We start from the raw sequence: 23,528 nt of genomic DNA, 5'->3' as shown, positions 1-23,528 counted from the left end.
TCCACTAGCCCAGGCTGCTCAGAGCCCCTTCCAACCTGGAGGGAAAAAGGAGGAATAAAACATTTTCCCTGCTGCCCCACCTCTTCTCTGCCATTTTTCATTGCCTTCTGCTCTGCTACAGCAAAACAAAGCAGGAGCCAACAGTGACAGCAACAGCAAAAAAGAAAAACCTTGTTCTTCTAAACAAGGCTCTCCTTCTTCTAAAGTGGGAAAGAAAATCCTGTCCTAATGGAAGCAGGTGGGAATGGCAAAATTCACCTCCCTCCTGGCAGCCTGAGCAGGGCCTGAGCCACACAGGCACAGTCTCCATCCTGCCTGTGCCCAGGCCTTCTAAATGGTCTGAGTGAACTAAAGCACGTGGAAATCTCACAATGTTTATGGTCAGAGTGGGGTAGCCCATGGTAACCCCCCATATTTGACTTACAGGGACTATACAGAGGCTCCCGTGGAGAAGAATCCCAAATCTTTAAAGATCAGTTTGCAAGGGACTAAAAAATAAAAAGGAAAGGTTTTCAGTGCAGTGAGCTAATGTTTGAATTTATTGCTGGAATCAAATTCTATGGCTCAAAGTCACTCAGATGGAAAAATCCCAAGGATGGCAACAGAGTCAAAAAGAAATTAGAGTGAAGTCTCATTGCTTGGAGAAGGGAAAAGATTCTGAGGCAAGACAGAGTATCCAAAACTCAAACCATGGCACACTGATGTGGAAAATAGTGGCATATTTACAATTTGGATTCTCAAACACTAAAACCCCTCTTCAAGCAGCAGGGAGGAAAAAAATGTATCTTAGAGTATGTAATTATATGTGAATAAAATAACAACAGAGATGTTGATTTAGAAGAAACACAAAATTGTTGCTCCAAAATACAACCAGCTTCAGACAGGAGCTATTCCTCACAGATTCGAAAGTATTTTACAAAATTTCAAGAGCTTCCCACATTTACAGGAGAAAAAAGCAGGAATTACCATGCTGGGCCCTATTCAAGGATCATCTCAACATGTGCAACATCTTTCAAGGCACACAGTCCAGATCCTTACAGAAAAGGAAGAAGAAATTTAACCACATCCAACTGACCCCAAAAAGTGTTCTTCTGACTTCCCTTAAAACAATGACTGGCTCACATCTCAGAAGATAAGAGTTCTCAAATTTTAGTGGATCGTTATCAAGTTACTAAGGCCTTGGCTTGGCTATGCCATGAGTTTAGAGAGTTATCCTGCAGTCAGACACTAATGGAATGAAAGCCATCTGGTTACTATTATATTTATTGGGATCCTTTCTCCACTGAATCTGCCTTCAGAGTTTCCTCTTTATATAGAGAATATAAAATGGTACAAGAGTAGTTTAAATCTAGAACTGGCAGCTCTGATCCTTCTTCCCACAGACAGATATAAGACCTTTTCCATCCTTTGCAAACCACACTTAAAAATAAGGTGCAGCATCAGACAGGTTTTACTTCATGTTGCTACAAATCAAAGGAAAAATTAAATTTGAGTTCACTAAAAAAAATAACATGAAGTAATCATTGGGAACTCACTATGAAACTTAAAAAGAGCTCTCAAGTCTATGGTTTATTTATTGTAATCACATTTTACAAACTTTACCAACAGGGAAAAGATTTCATTTTCAGGCTGGAAACAAGCACTGGTGCTGCTCTGGAATGTGCCATGTGTCTCATTAGAAAAACATATTTGCAACATCTGCAAAGCTGAGGCAGGAGGAAGGTTTCTAGAGAGGCAGAACATAATGAAAACCAACTTCAAATGTACACAGTTGTTGTTAAGAGGCAGATAAATATACATGATAGTTTAACCATGACAATATGGTCACAGTTATGGGGTCAAGATGTGACAGATTTCCATCTGTCCTCCCAGCCCCACACGGAGCTGTTGGAGCCCTAATGGACACGGAGGAAACGCAGAGGAAGGAAAATCACCAATCCTGCTCCTGCTGCTGCTCCCAACTCCTCAGTGCCCTAAAGCTCTTCATTAGGTGAAAACTACAGCAAACCATTTGGGGGATGAACTATTCTTCCATGTGTCTGGACCTAATTGCAGTCCTGACCTCAGTTAACATGGAGTGAGTCCAGTGGAGGCCATGGAGATGCTCCAAGGTCTGGAACACCCCATCTCTGCAGCCAGCCTGGGAGAGCTGGCATTGCTCAGCCTGGATGAGAGAAGGCTCCAGGGAGACCTGGAGAGGGACTTGGGACCTGACAGGACAAGAGGGCCTGGACTGACAGGACAAGAGGGAATGGCTTTCCAGTGCCAGAGGGCAGGGACAGATGGGATATGGGGAAGGAATTCTTCCCTGTGAGGGTGGGGAGGCCCTGGAAGAGATTCCCAGAGAAGCTGTGGCTGTCCCATCCCTGGAAGTGTCAAAGGCCAGGTTGGACAGGGCTTGGAGCAACCTGAGATAGTGGGAGGTGTCCCTGCCCATGGCAGTGGGGTGGGACAAGATCACTTTTAAGGCCCCTTTTAACCCAAACCATCCCATTATCCTGATTCCATGATTATTCCAACAGGGGCTCTGGCCAGGCCATCTACATCAGACCCAAGCCCTTTCCAACTCTTACAAAAAAGTGTCTGCCCTGGTTTGCAAGCACAAAACACTTTCCAGACAAGATCCAACCAGTGCAGCCATGTGGAGTCCTGGTGGCCAGGACCCACCCTGAGGAATCTGACCCAGGAAAACCTTGCCATGCCCAACAATTCCAGCAGCAAAGGAAAAAACTGGTACATTTCGGAGCAGGACAGGAGCACAATTTACATGCATTAAAGGAATGAGCCTGTAGCAGCACGTTAGGTGATAGTCAGAGATCAACACAGGCAGAGAGCCAGAGTGGGGTGTCTGCTATTCTTGGATCAGCCTTGATCCTGTGGGCAGAAACGCCAAGCAGTAACTCCTACGGTGCATTCCAGCAGCTACACTGGCAAACTAACAAAAACAAAACAAAACCAAACCAAAAACAAAACAAAAAAAATATCCCATGCTATCTGCAAGCAGATTTACCAGGGGTCAGCTGGTTCTTCACTACCCACAGCCCAGACTCCTCCTTCCCCAATTTTTTTTTTGCCCATTACACATAATTCCCAACAGCAGGAGCAGGATTGAGACAGCAGCCCTTTTAGTTATGACTTCAATCTGATTTGCCAATGTGCATATGTTAAAAGCATATGCTGGCTCTGGAGCCAAACCCAATGTGCCAGATTCAATCACTGAACTGGTTTTCAGGGCCCACTTGTAAAATCCTGACACGGAGCGTTGCCACGCTCATGAAAACTGCCCGGAGCTCCCCAGTTAAAGCTGGGTGAGCAAAGAGCCAGGAAGAGAAATGGTTTTTTTTCTGCAGTTCTGGAATACTGAGAGCTGTTCAATTAATTATAGCTGGAAAAGTTTGTTCCATTAAACAAAGACAATTCTTACCGAAGCAAAGGGGTTTTCACAATAAACAGGAAAAGCTTTCCCATTTACATCCCAGCACAAGCCAAAACCTAATTAGTGTTTCAAATAAGACATTTTAAAACACAGAATATTGGTATCTAGAGGCAAAACATTTCAAGGTTAAAAAGATGATTCTAAGATGTTTCTTTCCCTTTCTAGGGACTAAGAAAAAGTTGATGAAACTCCTGTTTTTCTATAGACTTGACTGATGTGGCACTCCTGTGCCATGTCACACTCCTGTGAGCAGGGACACTGTGTGTCATCAGTCACCCCACTGCTGATGTCAGTGCTTTCTTCATGAAAATCCAAGAAATCTTTTGCCTTTTCACTTTCCTAGAATCTGAGATGTTCCAGGAATTAATTTAGCATGAAGGCACTAAGAACACACCGACACATGCAGGTTTGCAGCTCTCTTAGGTGAAATAATGCAGTGTGTGCTCTAAAATCAGGTATCCACTCCACCCAATAATGTAATTTAAGAGTCCATTTGCTTAAATAAAGGGTATTCAAAGCCCAGGGGGTGTAGCATTTGTGAATGAATGGACAGCACTTTTCTAATAGTGCCATGTAAGACACAAAATCTGCCATTAATCAAAGTTCAGAGGGAGAAGTAACATCACTGATCAAATAGATGCTAGTGTGGCATTTTGGAAACATTTTAATTATTATTTTTCAGGAAGACATCACTCTGCCCTAATGGCAAACTGCTCAATGAACACATTTCACCTAAATCTTCAAGGAGCTTCTGCTCTGCTCCACAGTTCTTGTCTTAAAACACTGAAGAGTTACTGCACAGAATGAAGAGAAAATTCCAGTGGTGAATGAATTTGTTTCTGCTTTTTACTGGAAAGCATAGAGTTCCATGCTTGCATTTTGCCTTAAAAAACTAAATAAATAGTGCCATGTAAAGTTACAGATATGAGAAATGCAAGCAACAGAAGTGTCCTGAATTTAAAGAAAACAACTGTTGCAACGAAGTCTTTCTATGCCAGACAAGAAATCATCTCATTCTCCCATTTTGTGTTTAAGACTGTGAAATCTCGTAATTTCAAACTCTTTTTATGGTTCTACCTCTGGGATTTTTATGATCCTATCAATGGGCATCATCACTGAACCTAAACAGCACTGGGAATGGCAGACACAACAGCTTAACTCTGGGATTCTGGTAGGTGGACTTAATTGGCCAAGCTCAAATTCTTTCAGTTTTCAAATATCCTAAATTTAGAGCATGCATGCACTACATTTCAACATTTGGAGCTTCTCAGCAGATGCCACAAATTCCAGCTATTAAGTCTGCTTTTAGTGCCAGCAGTGCTGCTGAGCAGCCTCTTGCTTTGCCTGCTATAGTGTATGAACTTCTACTGAATCTCAAATGAGAGTAATTAAAATGATTCAAACCTCAATATATGGATGCAGGAGATCTTTCAGCAGGTCACAGCTTGGCCTAACCAAGAGCAATGCTGACAGGACACATGGAAAAAAAGCTCTTACCCTGACACTCTCTGGATGCTGTGGCCAAGTACTAGCACAAACAGGAGGCCAGAGGCATAACCAATGCCCTCCTACAAAGCAACTTGTCAAGTTACCAGAGTTTTATATCTATTTCTCATGGACTGTGAACTACAGAGTTGCAGATTTTATGTCCAGATGGCAAATGCCTGAGTAAGACACCAGCAATATTTGTTTACACCCCGACACCTGCAGCATAGGGAGATGAAAAAACCCAATTGTCACTCAAGTCTCCATATCAACTTATCAGCTACCCCCCCTCTCTCTCTAAAAAGCCACATTTAAATAGTCTCATATTAATAGATTAGATAAACATTCTATTAGGGATGAAATAATGAAGTTTTTTTATGCTCAGATAAAACCTGTTCTTGCAACAGGCCCAGCCTCGTTCATGCTGACCATGGCAGAGGGAGCAGCTCTGGGCTTCCTACAGGAACACAGAGGAATTTCAAGCTCCAGCTGCTCTCTCAGCTAATGATCAGCATAAAAAACCAATAATTTTTGTTTCTAATGCCAAATGGCAAGAGTTTTTTTTCCTTTTCAGCCCCATTAAAATGCTGCTGCCAAAAAGCAAACCTCAAACCACAGAAGCATCAATGATTGATATGATAAAAATGACAAAGCTGAACATGAGCCTATTCTGGCACCATTGCACTCAACCTGCACAATTATTCTTTTTCAGCTTGTTGAGGAAAATAACAGCATTCTAAAATTCTGCTCTACACTTGAGTACCTGTTGCTTTAATAAACTGTCCTCTCAGCATCCAATGCTCTGCATTTCAAGCACAAAGAAAGAGTAATCAATGAAATGTTTACAACACATGGCACACACCTTTCTTCCCAGGGTTTCTACCTCAAAATAACCATGAAGGAGCAAAATTATTTGAGAAACAAACTGGCTTTCATTCTATTTTCTTTGTAGCAGGTACCTCTGAGCCCTGACTGTGAATGAAGCTGTACAGAGCCCAGATTTTGTCACTATGCTGGGGCAAACTGTGCTCTCAGATAAAGCCACTTATCTTTAGGTATCTTGAGTGTCTGAGCACAGACAGTTTAGCAGCCCAAAAGTAGCCCCAAAGTGTGTTAATTAAACTATTGTAACTTCTTGTACAAGGAAGAATGGGATGCCCAGATGGAAAGTCACTTAAAGCACATATGTTTCTGTGATATTCCACTGCACCAGCTCTTCAGAGAGATCCTTCCTGAAGAATTTGGCAGCCCCAACAGGGAACTGAGCACTGGCTACCTGGCACAGTGCAGGGCTGACAGAGGGAACTCTTAATCACCCAGTCTGGCTGCTGGGAGCAGGATAATTACAAGCACATAAGTTCTGAGCAGGTTATGTTAGCCCTGTTATAATTCCATGCTAACGTGCTCCTATTCCTCTCAGACCATCTTCTGGAGCTGCATCACAAACAACTCATCCTTTCCCACTGAAAATGTCCCCAGTTCTGCAGCACCTGTCCAAGAAGAGCCCCCTGTTTCTCCAGAAGGATCTTTTCCATTTCTGAACAAAGCCAAAGGGGTGAGGAATTGTTAACTGAATTCCTTCCAGCAGCAGCAGAGAGTTTTCCAGCCAGCCTAGGAATAAAACCTTCCAGCTTCTGCCTGCCTCTTCTGTTCTCTAGACATTAAGATAGACTTTCCAATCTCTGGAAGGGAGACCTGCAGGTACAAAGTCTCCAGTGGAACTCGAGTTGCCAGTGGTTTGACTCCAGGCTGGAAATGCCCCTTCCAGCAGCATCACCAGCAAAGCACAGCCTGGTCCCTCCTCTCTCAGCAAACATGTTAGACCAGCACCCATGGGATCAACACCAGGTGCTTCAGCCCCAGAAGAGTCTAAACCCAGGGCTGAATCAGCTCAGACATGCAGCTCATTTGAATAGGATTTGTCTTGCAGAGCAGAGGTGCTTTTTGAAACACTCACTTCAGCAGCTGCTGTAAAAAACATGTGATAAAAATGGTGCAGGGCAGCACAGGGATGGGATGGGGAAGTGCAAACTGCCTTGGAAAAAGAAAGCCAGCAGAGACTCACCAACCTCAGTTACCCCAGGGAAAGCTTAGGTCTAATGGTATAATCTCCATAAGGTCAAACAGAGAATGATAGCTGCTATTATCACAAATTACACCCAGAAATATTTATTCTGCAGCGGAGCTTGGCTCTTAGCAATGTGTTACAAAGATGTCAGGAACAATAACAGCAAAACCCCCAACAACCTGCCAGCCCTGGCTGCTGCACAGCAAAGGCTCAGGATTGTATTTATTTAGTGTGGCCTTTGTTAAAAAGCACCAGATAACTCCTTCCTCAGGAAACAGGCAAGTTCTGCAAGGGAAGGGCTGCAATTTAGTCCAATAGGAAACAATATTAACTTCAATTGGCAACAGCAATTACTGAAAAAGGAGAAACTTGTTGGCTTGTTACCATCACTGCTCTTTGCAACGTGCACAGAACTTTTCATCCCCAGAATTACTGATGTTTCATTGTATTAGTTACAAGAGCACTGTGCTGCTGTCAGGAGGCTGTCCTTAAGGAAAGACGGACACAGGAAAGACAGAAACCTGCAAGAGTCAAGCAGAGAGGTGCAGACTCTCAGTCAGTCCTCTATTATTCCCATAGGCACTATCTAAAAGGTGGGAAAAGAAGCCAGAAGACCTTGCCTCATTCCTGTGTTTCTGTAATGCTCTAACAGCTTTGTTTTAGGTCTCCCTGGATTATTTTCCTTTCACTCTTGATGCTGGTTTGCTGCTCATCACAAGGAGCAAACAACAAACAATGCACAACCCGGGCTGCCCACAGGCACTGGAGATTCCTGGGTGCACCAGCCCCAAGATTCCAGGCAGCTGAGTTGCCAGGCTCTCATCTTCTTACACCTTCTTTTTTATCTGAGCAGATGGGAACTCAAGAGCAGGAGCCAAGAGCTCAACGTGGGCATCTCTGCCTTAGTTACAGTAATTACTGGAGCTGTAATTGCAGGGTGGTAACACACACAAACACACACATACACAGTGCCTCTTGTCTCTTCACTGCTGAACTGCACAGCCAGAGATCATCTCTCCACTTCTCAACACTTTTACATCAGGGACTTTTACCAGAAGTGGCCTTGGTCAGTGACGGCCTTTGTGGGGATTTCCACCCAGCACTGGGGTAAAACCACTGGAAGAGCAGAAAATTGTGGTTTTCAAACAAAGATTGTGTAACTGACAGGACAAAGACGTCAGACACCTCCAGGCAGGTGGTGAGGATCAACCACTGCCTGCTGAAGAACCAGTTCCAGGGAACAAGGTATTGATTCCTGTTGAGTGGGAAATCACCAAGTGAAGAGATGTTAAACAGCTCTGAGGGCAAACACCAAAATTAGAACCACAGCAGCACAGGACAGCTGGGGTTGGAGGCACTTCTGGAGTACATTCAGTCCAAAGCCCTTGCTCAAAACCAGGATCAGCTGAGCACACTGCCCAGGACCACATGAAATGGGTGATTTTTCAGGTGTCCAGTCCCATCTGTACCATGACATTTGAGACTTCTCAAAACATGAAAAACAGCAGCCAAGTTTCAAGACAGCTCAAAAACCTGACCTTTCCCACACAGCTTCACACAAGGCCTTTATCATCAAACTTCTGTTTCACTGTACTCTCTTTTGTACCTGTAATATTACCCCTGTCTCTCCATGCAGTCTGCTCTGTGCTGCTCCAGTTCATACACAGGGAGAGTCTTCTCCTCCCACTTTTGCAGAGAAATGAAATAATCTGTGTTTGTATCACACCCCTGCTCTGAAACAGAAAGATCAGAAGATGCAGGGGCTCCTTTGGAAGCACTACAATAACACTCCAAACTGCTCACAGCCAGCAATGTGGAAGAAAGGCTGGTCTGTCCCAGGTGTGAGATATGTAGAGGTGGAAAAAAAACCCCAAAAACTGAGCAGTGCATGTTTATACAAACAACATAAAAGAGAGGGGGGAAAGTATCTAATTGAGAGTAGAGTGCACTGCCAGCTTCAGCAGTTGCACTTGAATGGATTCGATCCTCAGGCTTTGCAATTAATTCCCTTCACCAATGCCAAGGTCATCTCTCACATTCCAGTTCTGCAATCTTTGAACTATAAAGAAATGAACAATTTTTTTAAAAGAAAAAGCTCAAAATACCTCAATAGCTTAAATATACAGCTTAAAAATACCTCAATAGGTGATGCCAGGCACAGGCAGGAATATTCCAGGAATGGAAGCATAACTGGGGTCTGTCACCTACTGACTTTAGCCAGACTTGTTTTAATTCCTTTCCATTTAATATTCCATAAACACTTCATCCTGTGTCTCTCTGCAGCCTTTCAGTTAAAATACCAGGAGCACATATGCAGGAGTCCCACTTCCTTGGGCTCTGACTCTGTCAAAATGTCATTTTTTTTTTTCATTTTGATCTAGAAGTTACTGCTGAATATGTGCTGAGATGTCTCATAAACAGCAGGAAAGTGAAAGCTGCTCATCATAAATGTGCTAAAGCTACTCACTTTTTAAAAGGATAGGTGTCCTCAGATCTCAAAATTGTGCAATATATTCAATGTTTTGAACTATTTAGTGTGGACTCAGCAAACAAATGATCGAGCCTAAGGTCAGGAACAGCACTGCCACTGAACAGTTAATTTCAGTCAATAGATACATGTGGGTTGCAGCTTACTGGCCTCTGAAATAGGGTTATTCATGTCATCTCCTTGTGAATGAGCACCTCAAAATCACAATTAAGGCTGACATTAACTGGTCAAAGTCTGAAAAATGCATGGTAGCAGCCTCTCTCCCTGTGTTGGTGAAGGAAGTTGATCTTATCTGTTTATAACCCTTTTATTCTGCTAATAAATCTAGCAGACTAGGCTTTCATGGATAGCAAATAGCTTTTTTTTCCCTTTAAAGAGGAGGCACATTTATATGTGCCCTTTGCACAAGCAATGCCCTAATGACACAGTTCACTGTAAGGCTTCCTTCTCTTTCCCTATATTTAATCACTATATTCCTATCGAAACAGCTCTGGGGGAAAGAATAAAATCAATAGACTGTGGCATGGGGATGGGGCTGGAATGTGTGGACACATCTTTCTGTTGACTTCAGGGATACTCTGAGTGGATTTAAGTACTGTCAAATTCTGCAGGATCACAGCATTTTGCTCTCTCAAGGCAAATGACTGGGTCAGGGTCTGCTTTTATTATTCCTGTCCACCTATATTTGAGTAGTGAGGCAGCTGCAGACAGAATGGAAAGATACTCAGAGCTCTCAGACAAGAGACCCCAGAACTTGTTTTATTGCAGACCTTTTCAAAGGAACTAAGTGTATCAAGTTCTGCTCCTGATACTGCATGGAAACAATAGGGTATGGCTGTAAAATAAAAGAATTCAGACATAAATACATTAAAGTGGAATTAGGAAAGACTAGGCCACAGATAAATCTAAAAGACAGGCAATGATGTAGCTATGGCACTTAATAAAATTCCATAAACCTGCAGTTAAAAGGAGCAGAGGGGGAAAAAGCCTCATGACAGATCAGTGAGAGTCTGGAAAGATCCATCTGGAGAAGAGATTTGTCCTGAAAAGCCTCAACCAGCTCTGAAAGCAGGGATTCCTCCCAGTGATGTTGAGGATGCAGCTCAAGCAAACCCAGGTCTCAGCAGCAGGCTCTGCAGGTTATTCCTGATTTTCCTTCCTTTCCTGCCAGCTGGATGCCCATGCTATGCCAAGCAAGACTTTTTGGAGACAATTCCCACTAATAACTGGGCTATTAATATTCTCTTTAATCTGAATGAGAATCTTTGCATAAATGTGATCCATGTGACCGAATCACTCCTGTCTCAAGCAATTCCAGAAGGAACATTTAGTCGTGGCAGGCATTTTTTGAACACAGGAAAAGAACCCAGTGAGCCATGAGGGAAGGAGCTGCAGGCTCTAATTACTTCTAATGAGGCACCTAGAAATCATTGAGTAAAAAGGAACTAGGTAAGATCAAAGTCATATGTTTTTAAAACATGGAATTTAGGAAATACGATGAGGAGACCCAGGATCACTAGGGATTAAAAGCCAGCCATGCCATAGGGGCTCTTTATTTGCATTGGCCCCTGCAAAATCAATCAATCAGTCAATCAATCAATCAATCAATCAATCCATCCTGCTTGGGCAGGATTTTGACACTCTACCAGGAAGGATTAATTTAGACCCAACTCTGGTTTCTGTTCTAGCCAAAGTAAGTCTAGATCACACACATGACAAAAACTATCAAGTGTTCCAGCCAATGATGATTTAAATCAATAGTTCAGATGTTGGAAAAATAGAGTATTTAAGCAAAGAGGACTGAAAACCAGCATGAAAGGGCTGCAATCTTTGCTTTTGTAGCATTGATTCATCTTCCTTCAGAATCAGATGCAATTTTCACCGTTTCCCAATAAATAACTTTGCTGGGAATACTCCACAGAGAAATCCCAAGAAGGCAGCTCAGCTCCTTCCTCTTCTGCCCAGCTAATATGGCACAGAGGAGTCCTTTTTTTCTGCCTGATCCTCCTGAAAAATATGGTTTCCATGTTTATCCTTTGGCTTTGGACCACGAGAGGTAACAGATGTAATGGGAAGACTCCTGTTGGAAGCAGAAAACAAATCCAGGTCACTTTTGAGCCTGGTAGGCAAGAGCAGCCACTGAGCTGAAGGCAGGATGAGCAGCAGCCTTCCTGAAGGATTTTCTGTGACAAGGGAGAAACTGAGTGAGGCCAGGTTTGTTTGCAAGCAGCAAATCTGGAGCCTGCACATGGCAAACACCACAGAGCTTTCTCTTTTCTTAAGAGGTGGCCCCTGGGCTTCTTCCAGTTTTCCAGCTTAAGAGCTGTGAATTTCCTTTAAATTGACAAGCCCCAAAATTTCACTGCTGGCAGCTGACAAATCCTCCATCGGCTCTGGAATTTCCCCGGCGTTTTGCTGGATTTCCACTGACAAGCTCAAGATGGGTACAGTCTGTGGGCTTCTGCAGATGTAAATTGTTTTATACTCCCTCCCTGATGTCTGGGATAAAATAATGCACCAGCAAACTCAGACAACATGTAAAACCTGGCACTGCTGCAGCACGGACAGCTTGGAAAGGCCTGACACGGCTGGATCGACAGGCACTGATGGACAAGCCTGGAATGAGCTCCACAGTGTTCCACAGACCAACAGTACCAACAACAGACAAAAATGGAGAGGTTTTTTTAATAGGGCAGCTGGAAGGGGAAGCAGCCCAGCTTACCCAAACCCACAGATAATCAGCTACACAAGGAAGCAGGATCCAACTTTTTTTGCCTGTTCTTAGGTATTAGATCATGCTGACTTTCCAACAATAAGTGCTGCAGGCAGATGATAACCAAAAAGAGACAGGATGAGGGCAGTCAGTGGTGTCTATTCCCAACTTTAAGGTTGGACCACTATGCTGGCCAAGTAATTAGCCCAGGGCAGAGCAGTCCATTCAGCAGTAAAATGAGCCTAAATATTGACCTGGGTTTGGGCTCTGTGGGAGCTGACAAATACTCCCCAAGATAAGCATCACTGTGAGAGCATTCCTGCCTTGACACACCATTAAAAATAAAACAAAAGCTTTATATCCCACTTGGGGAAAAGTGAAAAAGGAGAAAGGAACTTCGTTTACCTTTGAATGGCTCTTCTCAAGTCACAGTATCCCAAACAATCCCAGCAAACATGCTCAGGGACATGAGCTCACACTGCAAGAGTGCTCCCAAGCTCAGTCTGCCTGACATAAGCAATGGGAGAAATCCCAGAACAGGAACAGAGTTGAAGAAAGCAGAAATGCCACGTGCCTGGTCCAAAACCACATAGCTTGACCCCTAACACAACACAGACTAGGATCTCAGAGAAAATAAAAGTATCTTATTGCCCAGCAGAGGCCTTTTTTGCAGCAGCAGCACAGACAGAACTCTGCTGACACGGAAAAGCTCCGAGCCTCCGGGCACTCAGGTGTATCCTCACTGAGCTAGTGCTCACCTCAGGGTCTAATTCCCTTGCCAAAATATTGCACAAGTGGCACTCTGTGTTTGCAAAACGCTTCCTCAGGTGTCCTGTTCGACCCCAAACAGCAGATGGTTTACTGTCTGTGCAGCAAACGAGGTCATTCTGGGGTTCTAAGTAGGCCATGGCTTGGCTGCACAGTGAGCAGCTGCATTCACTTTGGAAATGCTTCATGTTTTGCCTGAGATCCCTGAGTGCTTTCTAATTCTGCCTCCTCTTCTCCCCTTGCTTCAACGCCTTCACCTGAAGGTGCCAGAAGCAAACATCCCCAACCCACAAACTCTGCAGAGTTTCAGCCTATTGGGTATCCCAAAGCATCCACATACTCCAGAGAGCTGTATAGGTGACTCCATCCACCACACTGCTGCAGCCCTCTCCACCTTCCTCACCTCAGGTCTTTTGCCAAGGTGTTTAGCATGGATAAAAACCCACTTGTGTGGGTTGAAACTGGCTCTCTTCACCAGGGTGCCTCAAATCTGCAAGTGTGTCTGTTTTCATACCCTCTGCAGTTTGCTGCAGGGTAAGTGCAGAAGCTCAGCCAGGCTTTTAAAAGCCCTTCACTGCACGTGACAGCCTCCATTAGGCATGGTTTCAGAACTGAATCCTAGACTTGCCTTCATGCTGCAGTGAAGATCTTCCAGATCCTACAGTGTTATGATTTTCACAGCATTCTGCATGGCAGTGTGACACACAGAAAGCCAAACTGCACAGCCGATTGTCAGGTCTGTGGATGAGCTACTGCAGCTCCTTCCACTGAATCACTGTGTCTCATGGATCTTCCCCAAAACCAGGCCTTACCAAGCCTGCAGCTCTAACAGCCACCCCTCTCTGCTGAATTTCAGATCAATAGATGCACAGATTTAGGCAGGAGTGTGGGGACTGAAGCACAAGCAAAGACAGAACAGGTCAGCGTTACTGTCCCTGCTCGTGACCGGGATTTTTCCAGCAGAAAGCGAGCTGGGGCTGCAGAGCACGGGCCACGTGTGTTCTGCAAAGTGTATTCCAGAAATTGAGCACACACACACACACACACAAAAGAGCAGTGCCCAGTTTGCAGCTGATTTAGCACAGCTCAGGGAAGAATAAAAGAACTGGGCTGCACAGCCTTGCCAAGTCACATTAGGTGAATCAGTGCCCTCGTCTCTCACGCCACGAGTCCGGCGCCTCGCACGCAGCCTCGGCTGCCTCTCTCCTCCTCAGCCAGGAGAGAGCAAAGCACCTCCTCTGCAAAGTGCTGCCAGCAGGATTCACCCCCTGCCTCTGCTAGATATGTGCCCAGAGCTCAGGACAGAGAGACACAAACACATCCTGCAGCAGACTGAACGTAGGGTTGGATGGGCAGTATTAATTTCATTTCCAGCTTCCATAAATTTTCAAAGCCAGTCCTTTAAGTGCTCAGGTTGTTTTCCTTTTTTTTTCTTCATGTCAGTTTTTGCTCCATTTTAATATATCCTCTTTAATTTCCTTTACAGCTAAGTACTGGTCAGAAAAAATGGCAGAAATTTCCCTTACCCCAGCTGTTGTAGGATCTAGTGTGGATTTCAAAACAGAACAGAGCTGCTGCCTCCAGAAAAACGCCGGTGAACCATGTGAAGAGCATTGTTTGGGAGCAATTGGAGAGATAACTGCTCTCCTGATTTAACTCATATATTATCCCCAGTGTACAAAACAAGTAGCTACAGTAACATCATTGCACTGAGAGCACTGAAAAGAATACAAAACAGAAAGCCTAATCTACATTTCTGATACGAGCTGTTCAGCAGCCTCAGCTGTACTGTGGGAACCAGTGGCACAACTTTACACAATCTGGCCTCGTGAAAACTTTTTTTTTTTGCACAGTGTGCAAAATAAACAGCCTTGCACTATGTAGGGGTAACCTAGATTAAGCTTAGTGAGCACAAAAAACTCAGCCAGCAGCAGGCTGAGGTGTGCAGCCATGCTTCTCTCTACTCCTATTTTATTCAACTTCATTCCTCCTGATTCTTCATATCTGTACATCTCTTCCTTCTCTTTGTAGAGTTCTGCTCTTTTTGAAAAGATTTCAGGGGAGGATCAAACAGAAAGGCAACCTTTTTTTACTTCTGTAATTAATTATTTGTGTGTTACTAGGATTTCATATAGATTTCAGAAGCTGGGCTGAGTACAGTAAAGCCCAAGGTGGGAAGAAGAAACCATGTTATGTACAAAACTGCAGAGATGTTCTCCTCTCCCTGCTCACCTGTCCAAGAAGCATTTTGCTTTTCTGTTTTATGAGTATGGCCTCAGCACATCAATACACTGGGAAACTTCCCAACCACAGGCTAGTTTTGGGAAGGGCCAGGATAGAACCTTCCCTCAGCCTGATGTCCAGCAGGCCAAAAAGACATCTAAGAAGCAAGCTAGAATAAATAATGGATAACCAGAAAACAGAACTTCCCATTTAAGATTTCTGAAATGAACAGAAACTTGGATGTGCACTTGGAAGTGGGGAAACAAGTCTGGAGTGGCCTGGGTGTCCCTCCAGAATGCAACTGGGGAGCAGGAGCTGCCTGACCTGTCCAGGAACTCAGCTCTGAGGGCTCCTCAGCTCTCCTGTGCCACCAGCCTGTCAGGCAGCCTGCCAAGGGGCTGGGCAGGAAGGAAACGAGGGAGGCTTCCAAGAGCAAAAACATCCCGCTGGAAAATTTCTGACTGCTCTAATAATGGCCCTACTTTGAGAGTTGGTCATGGAGCTGGCAGAAGGCAGGGAGACCCACTGCCTTCCCTGGTTAGCTCCTGGCTTCCTGCAGAAATTTCTTTCTACTCCAGACACACAGCACCATCTGAAGTAACCCTCAAGTAGGATGTTCATAAATCCCCTGTTCATAAATCCCCTGAACCCTCCCCACAGCAAACGCCGTGGCTTTTCCCCAGAACGATGACAATTGTTAATTGGCACCATTCAGGAGGTAACATTTTCTTTGGGAAGGCCTCTCCTGCTTTAGGCAACCACATGTACTTTTGGCAAGGTCTCCAGACAAGCCCTGTTGGCAGCACACTGCCTTGTGCCTTGCTCGGAAAGACCGCACGAAAAACCAGCTCACTTTCCAGCTCCCATTCCAAGGCTTCACAAACTTGGCAGGGCTGACAAGCTAATGTGGCCTGGCTGCAGGAATAAGTGATGCCTCCTAGGTAGCATCCCACAAACCTGCCCTGGAAATTCAGCAGAAGGAGCCCTTTCAGCCTGCTCCGTGCCCGCTCCCAGCTCAGCGACCTACCGCTCATTGCTCAGCGTCATCCTCGGAGGGTCCAGGTTGGGATTCTCCATGGACTCCATCTGGGGACAGCGTAGGAAGTAGTAGAGGGTGTGCAGGGCATCAGGGGACCAGGAGATGGGCTGCTGCTGCCGGGTTTGCCTCACAGGGCTCATGCCGGGCCGGATGGTGTTCAGGCACTGCATGTGGTGCATGGCTCGCGAGACCAAATCGCCTGCGCGCACACACAGGGAGAAAACACAAAATCATTTCTTTATTAGGCACCCACAGTGCTTTTAATCATGCTTCTTGAACAGCTCAGAGGAAAGCTCTCACAGCTCAGAGGAATGTTTGCTGTGTGCACAGAACCTCCTCCACGAAGGCAGAGGGTGTCCTGTCCTTCAGGCTGCTGCATTTCTTTCAAATACCAAGTTATCAGTTAGAAAACATGAAGTGCAACACCTCTCAGTTAGCACACATTCTTTACAGTGAGTTGGCTGGTTTACTGCTGGTGTTCTCCTTTTTCCACCCACAAATACCAAAATTTTTTGCCAGCCTACAAAAACTACTGATGTCTTTGTAAAATGCTCTCTGCCCAACCTGGCAGCGACAGTCTCACAAGGCAAAGTCAGTAGCACCAATACTTCACTCTCCTTTTTTTAGGAAGTTGCTCCCATTTCTTCCAACTGGGTCATGCTGTTCTACCCTCCTGTACAGGCACTTGAGACAAATTAGTGACATTATGTTCAAAACAGAAACCCCTTCTTTGAGGGGTCTGCTGCTCCCATTCTCACCCCAGCTGCAGGTTTCTCCAGAACAGCCAGGACCTGACTCTCTTAATAAAAAGCCAATCTTTATCATGCTGGCTGTCTCAAGCTGTGCCAGAAATCTATCCCGCAGCATTATAAGAAATTCAGTCCAGGAGGTCTCTGGGCTTCTCATTCCTCTTGGTTTTTGAACTAGAGCCAACTGCCTCTGTGTCGGAGCACGGTGGACCTGAGGAGGCCTCGACTAAGGTGACCTGGATCACACAGTTGCACTCAGAATTTTAGGACTGCAGGTTTTTAAAAAGCTCCCGGAGCAATGACCCCAAAGTTGGTCTTTTTGCAATAAGCTTGCTTTAGGCACAACCCTGTTTAATCTCCTTGTGTTGTGGTACATTACAAACTCCAAAAAGCTTTAAAAGCTTCATCTTTGAGTAGTGTGACTACCAACCAGTGAGCTGAATTATTACTATACTTAGCTAGGATCTGTTTTTTCCTTGGGAGAATCTCTGCTGCTTTATGCTTCACAGTCCCCTCAAACTCTCACAGGAAACATTGCTCTATTGTGTCCAAAAGTTACAATACTGGGAAAGGATGGAACCGAAATAGTCACCCCATCACAAAGCTGGCTCCTGGGAAAGCAACCTGAGTTTAGTGTTGCCACATATGCATTAGCAACACCTCCCTCTGAAATTCTTAGGAAGTTATTATTTGTTCATTTATATCTAAAAGCAAGACACTAAATTTGTTAGTCAGAAGCCCTGGGGTTCTACTGTTATACAGGAGAAAGCCCCACAAAGCTACTGTACGTCTAAACATGACATTTTTAGTGGTTCAGACCAACGGGGTATTAAAAATCTCAGCTTGTAGTCTAAAGCCCTGCCACTCCTTTGTTGTACAGCACATTCAGCTTTAAGGACCCACTTCAGAATAATAAAAAAATCCTTCTAACAACTCTGCCTTTCCACTTCAGTAGCTCCAGGATCCGCACGTTTTACGAGAGCATCACGGATCCTCCAGCACTGGTGCTAACACAGAAGTCTGCACAGTTTATAGCAGAAATGCATCTGGAATTCAAATTTTCAGCTCAGAATAACGTTCCTTCTCCTTTGCACACTCACTCTATTTTTCTGGCAATGGGCAGCAACGTTTTTAAAAAAAAAAAAAAAGGCAACTGTATCAGGGGAGCCATTCACTGGATGTACTGACCAAGTTGGCCAGGCAGGGATGGGGGAAGAGGGAGAGAGGAAGCTGTATTCAATCCCAGCCCCTTGCTACAAATGTTCTCTTGTGTTCCAGGATAAATAGAGGTGTGTTGAAGGAATTTGAAAACCTCAAACTAAGGCAGGTTGCAAAATAAATGGTGAAACACACAAACTCCTTACTGGCCCTGGCATTCATTAGCATTCAGATGGTGCAGGCTAAGAAAGTGATGCCAGCAGAAACGTTGCAAGGGGGAAAGTAGACCAGGAAAACACAAATCATTTTTGTTTACTTTAAAGGGGCTTTGTGAGTACTCTAGGAATGGAACATTTCATTTGGTCAGCTTTAAAAAAAAAAAAGGGGGATTGAACAAGTTTTTGTTACCAGAGTGCTCTCAGATTTTCTTTTTCCTTCGCTTTTTGTTTTTTAAGTAACCAAAAACTTTTCCTTGAATATCCCAGACATGTCCACTGCAGAAACACTAACCAAGAGAACCCTCTTTGCTGTCTTTGGGAGTTTTGCTGTGCTTCACAAATGCACAGGAGAGCCTCAAGAGGCATCTGGGAAAGAGCATCCAATTTCATCTGGCAGTAACATCTCTACCAAAAAAAAAGAAGCACATCTCACACCTCTCCAGTTGAATGAGACATTAAACAGACTAATGAAACCAGCTGATTTTCATAAACAGCACCACCAGACGATTACATCTCACCCAACATTAAATGCTGCTCACGCTGCCAACAGTGGCAGTGCTCCTGCTGCCCCTCAGCAGTGGAGGAGGAGGGATGGGGCTCTTGTGCCCTGCTGGAAGAGCCCCACGGTGGATTAGAGGATTCCATCCCAGACTTACTCAGTTCCGAGATGCTCCCAACGCAGGTGGCCAGCAGGGACTGCTCCAGGGTCCGCAGCTCCAGCTGCGCGTAGGCGTCGGCCCGGCCGTCGCTGCACACCGAGCCGTCGTGGTAGGGGCTGAAGTAGGCAGGGAGGGACAGCACACCTGGGACAGAGCACACAGCACACCTCTTACAAATCAGCCCACACTTCGTGTGGAAAAGCAAATCCCTCCAGGAGGGATACAGAACTCACACCTTTCTCCGGGAATTTTTGAACGGGTTCAAAGGAAATCAAACAGCGCTGTGAACACTGCTGGAATGGCTGAAACGGGCTCCAGGGAGTAAGGCTGGATGTTCCTACAGCCTTTAAGAGCTGGAAACAAATTGCAGTCGAGATAAAACTACATGAAAAGCTTTGGTTAAGTCTCTACTCTTGTTTATACAACAACAGGGCCGCGCACACACGGCTTGCTGCTGAACAGCTGTATGCAGATCCCCAGATAGAAAGGCCTGATCTGGAGAGATGTGGAATATAGCCTGGAGTCCACCTCATCCCTGGAACCCTGCAAACAAAACCAGGGGCTGTGCCAGCCCTTTGAACCTGCCATGCAGTTTCAGGTGCTCAGACTGTGGTTTCTGCATGTGCACGCCTCTGGATGCGCCCAGCAGTTCTGAGGCTGCCTGAATTTTCGTCTCTGTAAATGACCCCATGTGAGAGAGAGAGAGAGAGAGATTAGGAAGGTAATTACACTGCAGACACATGTTTACCACACACATCTCCTCTCCATCAAATGCACAGGAACTGATTGCTCTGTGTGGCACAGAGAAAAGGGGGAATGTGACCTCTGGAGTGGATGTGAGGCAGGGAGCGTGAAAGGCTGGGCTCGGAGAGTGACCTGCCCTGTCAAGGGGCACCCTGGGGTAGATCTGGTGCCACTGCATCCACAGGGCAGGTGGACTCCAAAAAGCCACCTGCAGTCACTCAGCCATTGTTCCTGTGCCCTCCCTACTGCCCCATTTTTAATTACAGATCCATCCCACAATTCCAGCAGCACCTCCTGGCCCATATTTTCCCTGATTCCAGACAAGGGCACTCAGAGCAGCCACGACTGCCTGTGCTCTTAGCCTGCTGCATCCTGTATTTCTGCTTTTTAACTTTGATCCCCAGCAATAGAGTTCAGCTCGGACCCACGTTTCCTTCCGCCCTTACCTCCCGACCCTGGCTCAGGCTGGGATGTGGAGATCCTTTACTCCTGTGGCAGTGACCTCCTGTCACATAGGTGCTGGGTATTGTTGCCCAACAAAACCCTGCAACTCATTGTGCAAGACCTTTTGTTTCTTTGTCTTGATGTTCTCTTTTGAGATTTTATGCTGGATTGATCTCTCCTACCCTTTTCACATCCTCTTTGCATCCTGCTTTGTGGCAAAGCCAAGGGCTGTATCAAAAACTTCCTGGACATGATGAGAATAAGGGAATGATTTATCCTGTTGTGCTTCTTCACTGTACATCACTGTTGGTTAATGGAGAATGCTCTGCCAATGCCCTCTTAACCTGAATAATTAGGAAGTTGAGGCTTTAAGAGCTACCAGAAGCCATGCATGCAAACTAGGAGAGCTTTGCTTTAAATACACTATACAGAGCCTAAGCCACTTCCTTTTCCATGCCAAAGCTATGAAAGGATGTTTGAGAGACATATGGATTGAATTTATGGCAGAGGGAGAATGAAAACAGCCTGGTTTGTCAAAACTTTCAAATAGAGGCACATAATTCGACAGAGGCAAAAACAGAAACCGGCAGCTCCACTGCTGAGCCCGGCAGAGGGAAAGGAGAGGGGCACATTTTCTCTGCCAGCCCCTTTCAGTTGGTTGTGTTTTCTAACAAGGAATTAAAGATTTGCAGAACGCTTTGGCTCGCAAAAGGCAACAACATTTTCTCAGTTTTTCAGTTCACAGTTTGCCAGGTGATGCTTGGAAACAGGGAGGATTTATTTACCTTTGGAAAAATGACTCATCCAAGATAGCTATGGACAAGATTTATGCTGTCACCTGCCTTGGCACAGCTGAGGAACATCCTTCAGGCACCAGAGAGGAATAAGGAACTCACCAAGACTTTGGCCATGTGCCAAAGCCCAGTGATGCCACCCTGGGATTGGAGAGGGGGATGAATGACACACAGATTCCCAAGGCTCCCCACATCTGGCAGGTCTCCGCAGGTACAAGCAGGCCTGGGAATGAGGACACACCTCCCAACACTGATTTTGGGACACTGGGAAGCAAAACAGAAATGTACCACACAACTATTCTATCTTGCAGCACCCTAACCCTGGGTTTCCCCTCTGATCCACTCCCAGTAACTCTGTAGAGCTGGAAAAGCATCATTGTTGCTCTTCAGATCAGAAATTCAGGCACAAGGACATCTGCAGTCAAGCTTTGCCCAGTGCTGTTTTAAGTAGGAACAGGATTTAATCTTTAATACCAATTAAAAACCCCGTTTTTTGATAACAGGCAAGTGCCTTGTGCTGATTATTTGTATCCCAAACTATTGTTCTTGCTCTCCTACTTCCCAAATCATGGAATTTTCAGTCAACAGGTGTTAAAATGGTATAAACCATGGGCAGTTTCTGTCTGGCATTCACATTCCTGCATTTTCATACTAGTGGCAACACTGGTTTTAATAATGACTAGCAAGATAAGCAAAACTGCAACTGAAATAAATCAATCCATGTCAGAACACTCTCAGTTTGATATTCACCTTTATTTCCTGACTTTCCAAACTGTGTTTTTCCCTCAAAACAATGCAGAACAATACATAATTACTGTGCAGGAATGAACCACTTGGGCAGCATGTTTAATTAAGATTTTAAGTACAGGATCCAGGCCCTGGTGGAGCTAAGGAGAGACTAAATTCAAGTGTGGCTTAGCTCAAACCTCAGGAGCAGCAAGAGCTCACAAGTCACCCCTGGAATGGCCTGATTCTCAATTAAAGCACGGCTGGCTAACAATTTTTTCCTGATCTTTCCATAGTTTTTGAAACAGCAGCTGGAAATAAAGCCATATTTATTCTGCCTCAGTTAAATATGAAACCTGTTCACAAGCACTTGCTGCCAACGCTCTTAAAAGGCAGTCACGACTGGGTGAATTCCAGTTAAGCAGTTCCTTAAACTCAAATTATTCTGCTTGCCTAAAGAGTTTGAAATTGTTGTCCGTAATCTGATGCTTTTTAATAGCAACTGAAAATGTTTCCAGTCTGAGCAAGATCCAGGGAAAAGTCTGTTCACACTCCTGGACATCTTTCTGCTTTAAGAGGTGCAGCAGCTCTGCGGAGAGCTCTGGCTGCAACGTGAGGGCTCCCCCGAGCAGGGCTGGGCAAAGCTCTTGTGTGGTTTCCAGCACGTGCTGGAACACCTCTGCTTTGGAGACAGGCTGGGAGAGTTGGGAATGTTCAACCTGGAGAGGTGAAGGGTCCAGGGAGGACCTAGGGGATGCAAGAGAGCTGGAGAGGGGTTTTGGACAAGGGCATGGAGTGACAGCATAAAGGGGAATGGCTTTGAACTGAAGAAGGGTGCGTTTAGAGGGGATGTCGGGAAGGAATTTTTTACTGTAAGGGTGGGAAGGCCGTGGCACAGTTTCCCAGAAAAACTGTGGCTGCCCCATCCCTGGGAGTGTTCAAAGCCAGGTTTGACAGGATTTGGAGCAACCTGGTCTAAGGCAAGGTGTTCCTGCCCATGGCAAGGGGTTTGGAACAAAATTATCTCTAAAAGTGCCTTCTAAGCCAAACCACTGCCTGATTCTATGACTTCCCAGGCTGGGCAGTCAATCCAGTTCCTCAAGCAGGAAAATTCCTGTAAGGAACCCCAGGTCCATCTCTGAATGTCCTCATAATTCAGAGGCTGGCATCAAATTCTGTTCTTTTGCTCTCAAGATACAGGCAAACGCAGACCTTTCCCTGAATTTTGCTCTGAGATTGGAATGTTTGACTTTTCAGCTACCCACGGCCCCTTCACAGCTCAAACCATTTGTACACCACGGTTGTGCTAAGGGACTTGCCATCATTTTTACCTTCTTGTAATGGTTTTCTCTGGGCTTTCTCCAGACTGGACCCTTGATGTTGGCAGACAGCTTCCTAGAGATTAACTCATCAGCCATTTGATGGCTTTCAAACACTTCTATGATGTCTAGAGGTTAAGATGGGGCCACTCACAAGTGGCAAAGGGCCAAGGAGTCTTGGCTGGAAAGCACTTGAATTCTGCTGTCTGGGATTCCTCATGGAAATTGCCCAGGGTACTGATTTCCTTATTTCAGAAATGCACTGGCTCTGCTCATGACAGATTAGGCAAAGGATCAGGAATATAATTAGGACAGGGATATACACCATAAACTACTGACATGAAAAAACTGCTTTTTTAAAAAATAAACCTAGCAAAATGCATGGGACAATACAATGTGCTATTTATACCTAAACACTTCCATAAAACAAATCAGAACAGTAGGAAAAAAAGCACCTATTTGGCCAAACCAACCAGAAAGCCCTTGGAAAATTCAAA

General features: G+C 45.0%; 1 protein-coding gene across 1 annotated transcript in view; it reads right to left on the bottom strand.

Moving 5' to 3' along the window:
- Positions 1 to 23,528, bottom strand: part of ABTB2 (ankyrin repeat and BTB domain containing 2) — a 111,675-nt gene that overhangs the window by 20,369 nt on the left and 67,778 nt on the right. The window contains exons 2-3 of the mRNA XM_071428307.1: positions 19,002 to 19,148; positions 16,209 to 16,419 (exon numbers count right to left, since the gene is read on the bottom strand). Of these exons, the coding sequence (XP_071284408.1) occupies positions 16,209 to 16,419; positions 19,002 to 19,148 (358 nt within the window). The remainder of the gene's footprint in view (positions 1 to 16,208; positions 16,420 to 19,001; positions 19,149 to 23,528) is intronic.

Source organism: Agelaius tricolor, unplaced genomic scaffold (assembly GCF_023055355.1).
Source record: "Agelaius tricolor isolate 1412-34295 unplaced genomic scaffold, bAgeTri1.0.p SCAF_5, whole genome shotgun sequence".
Taxonomy (NCBI): Eukaryota; Metazoa; Chordata; class Aves; order Passeriformes; family Icteridae; genus Agelaius; species Agelaius tricolor.
Note: the sequence above shows the minus strand (reverse complement) of the source record. Positions and strands in the feature narration are given on the sequence as shown.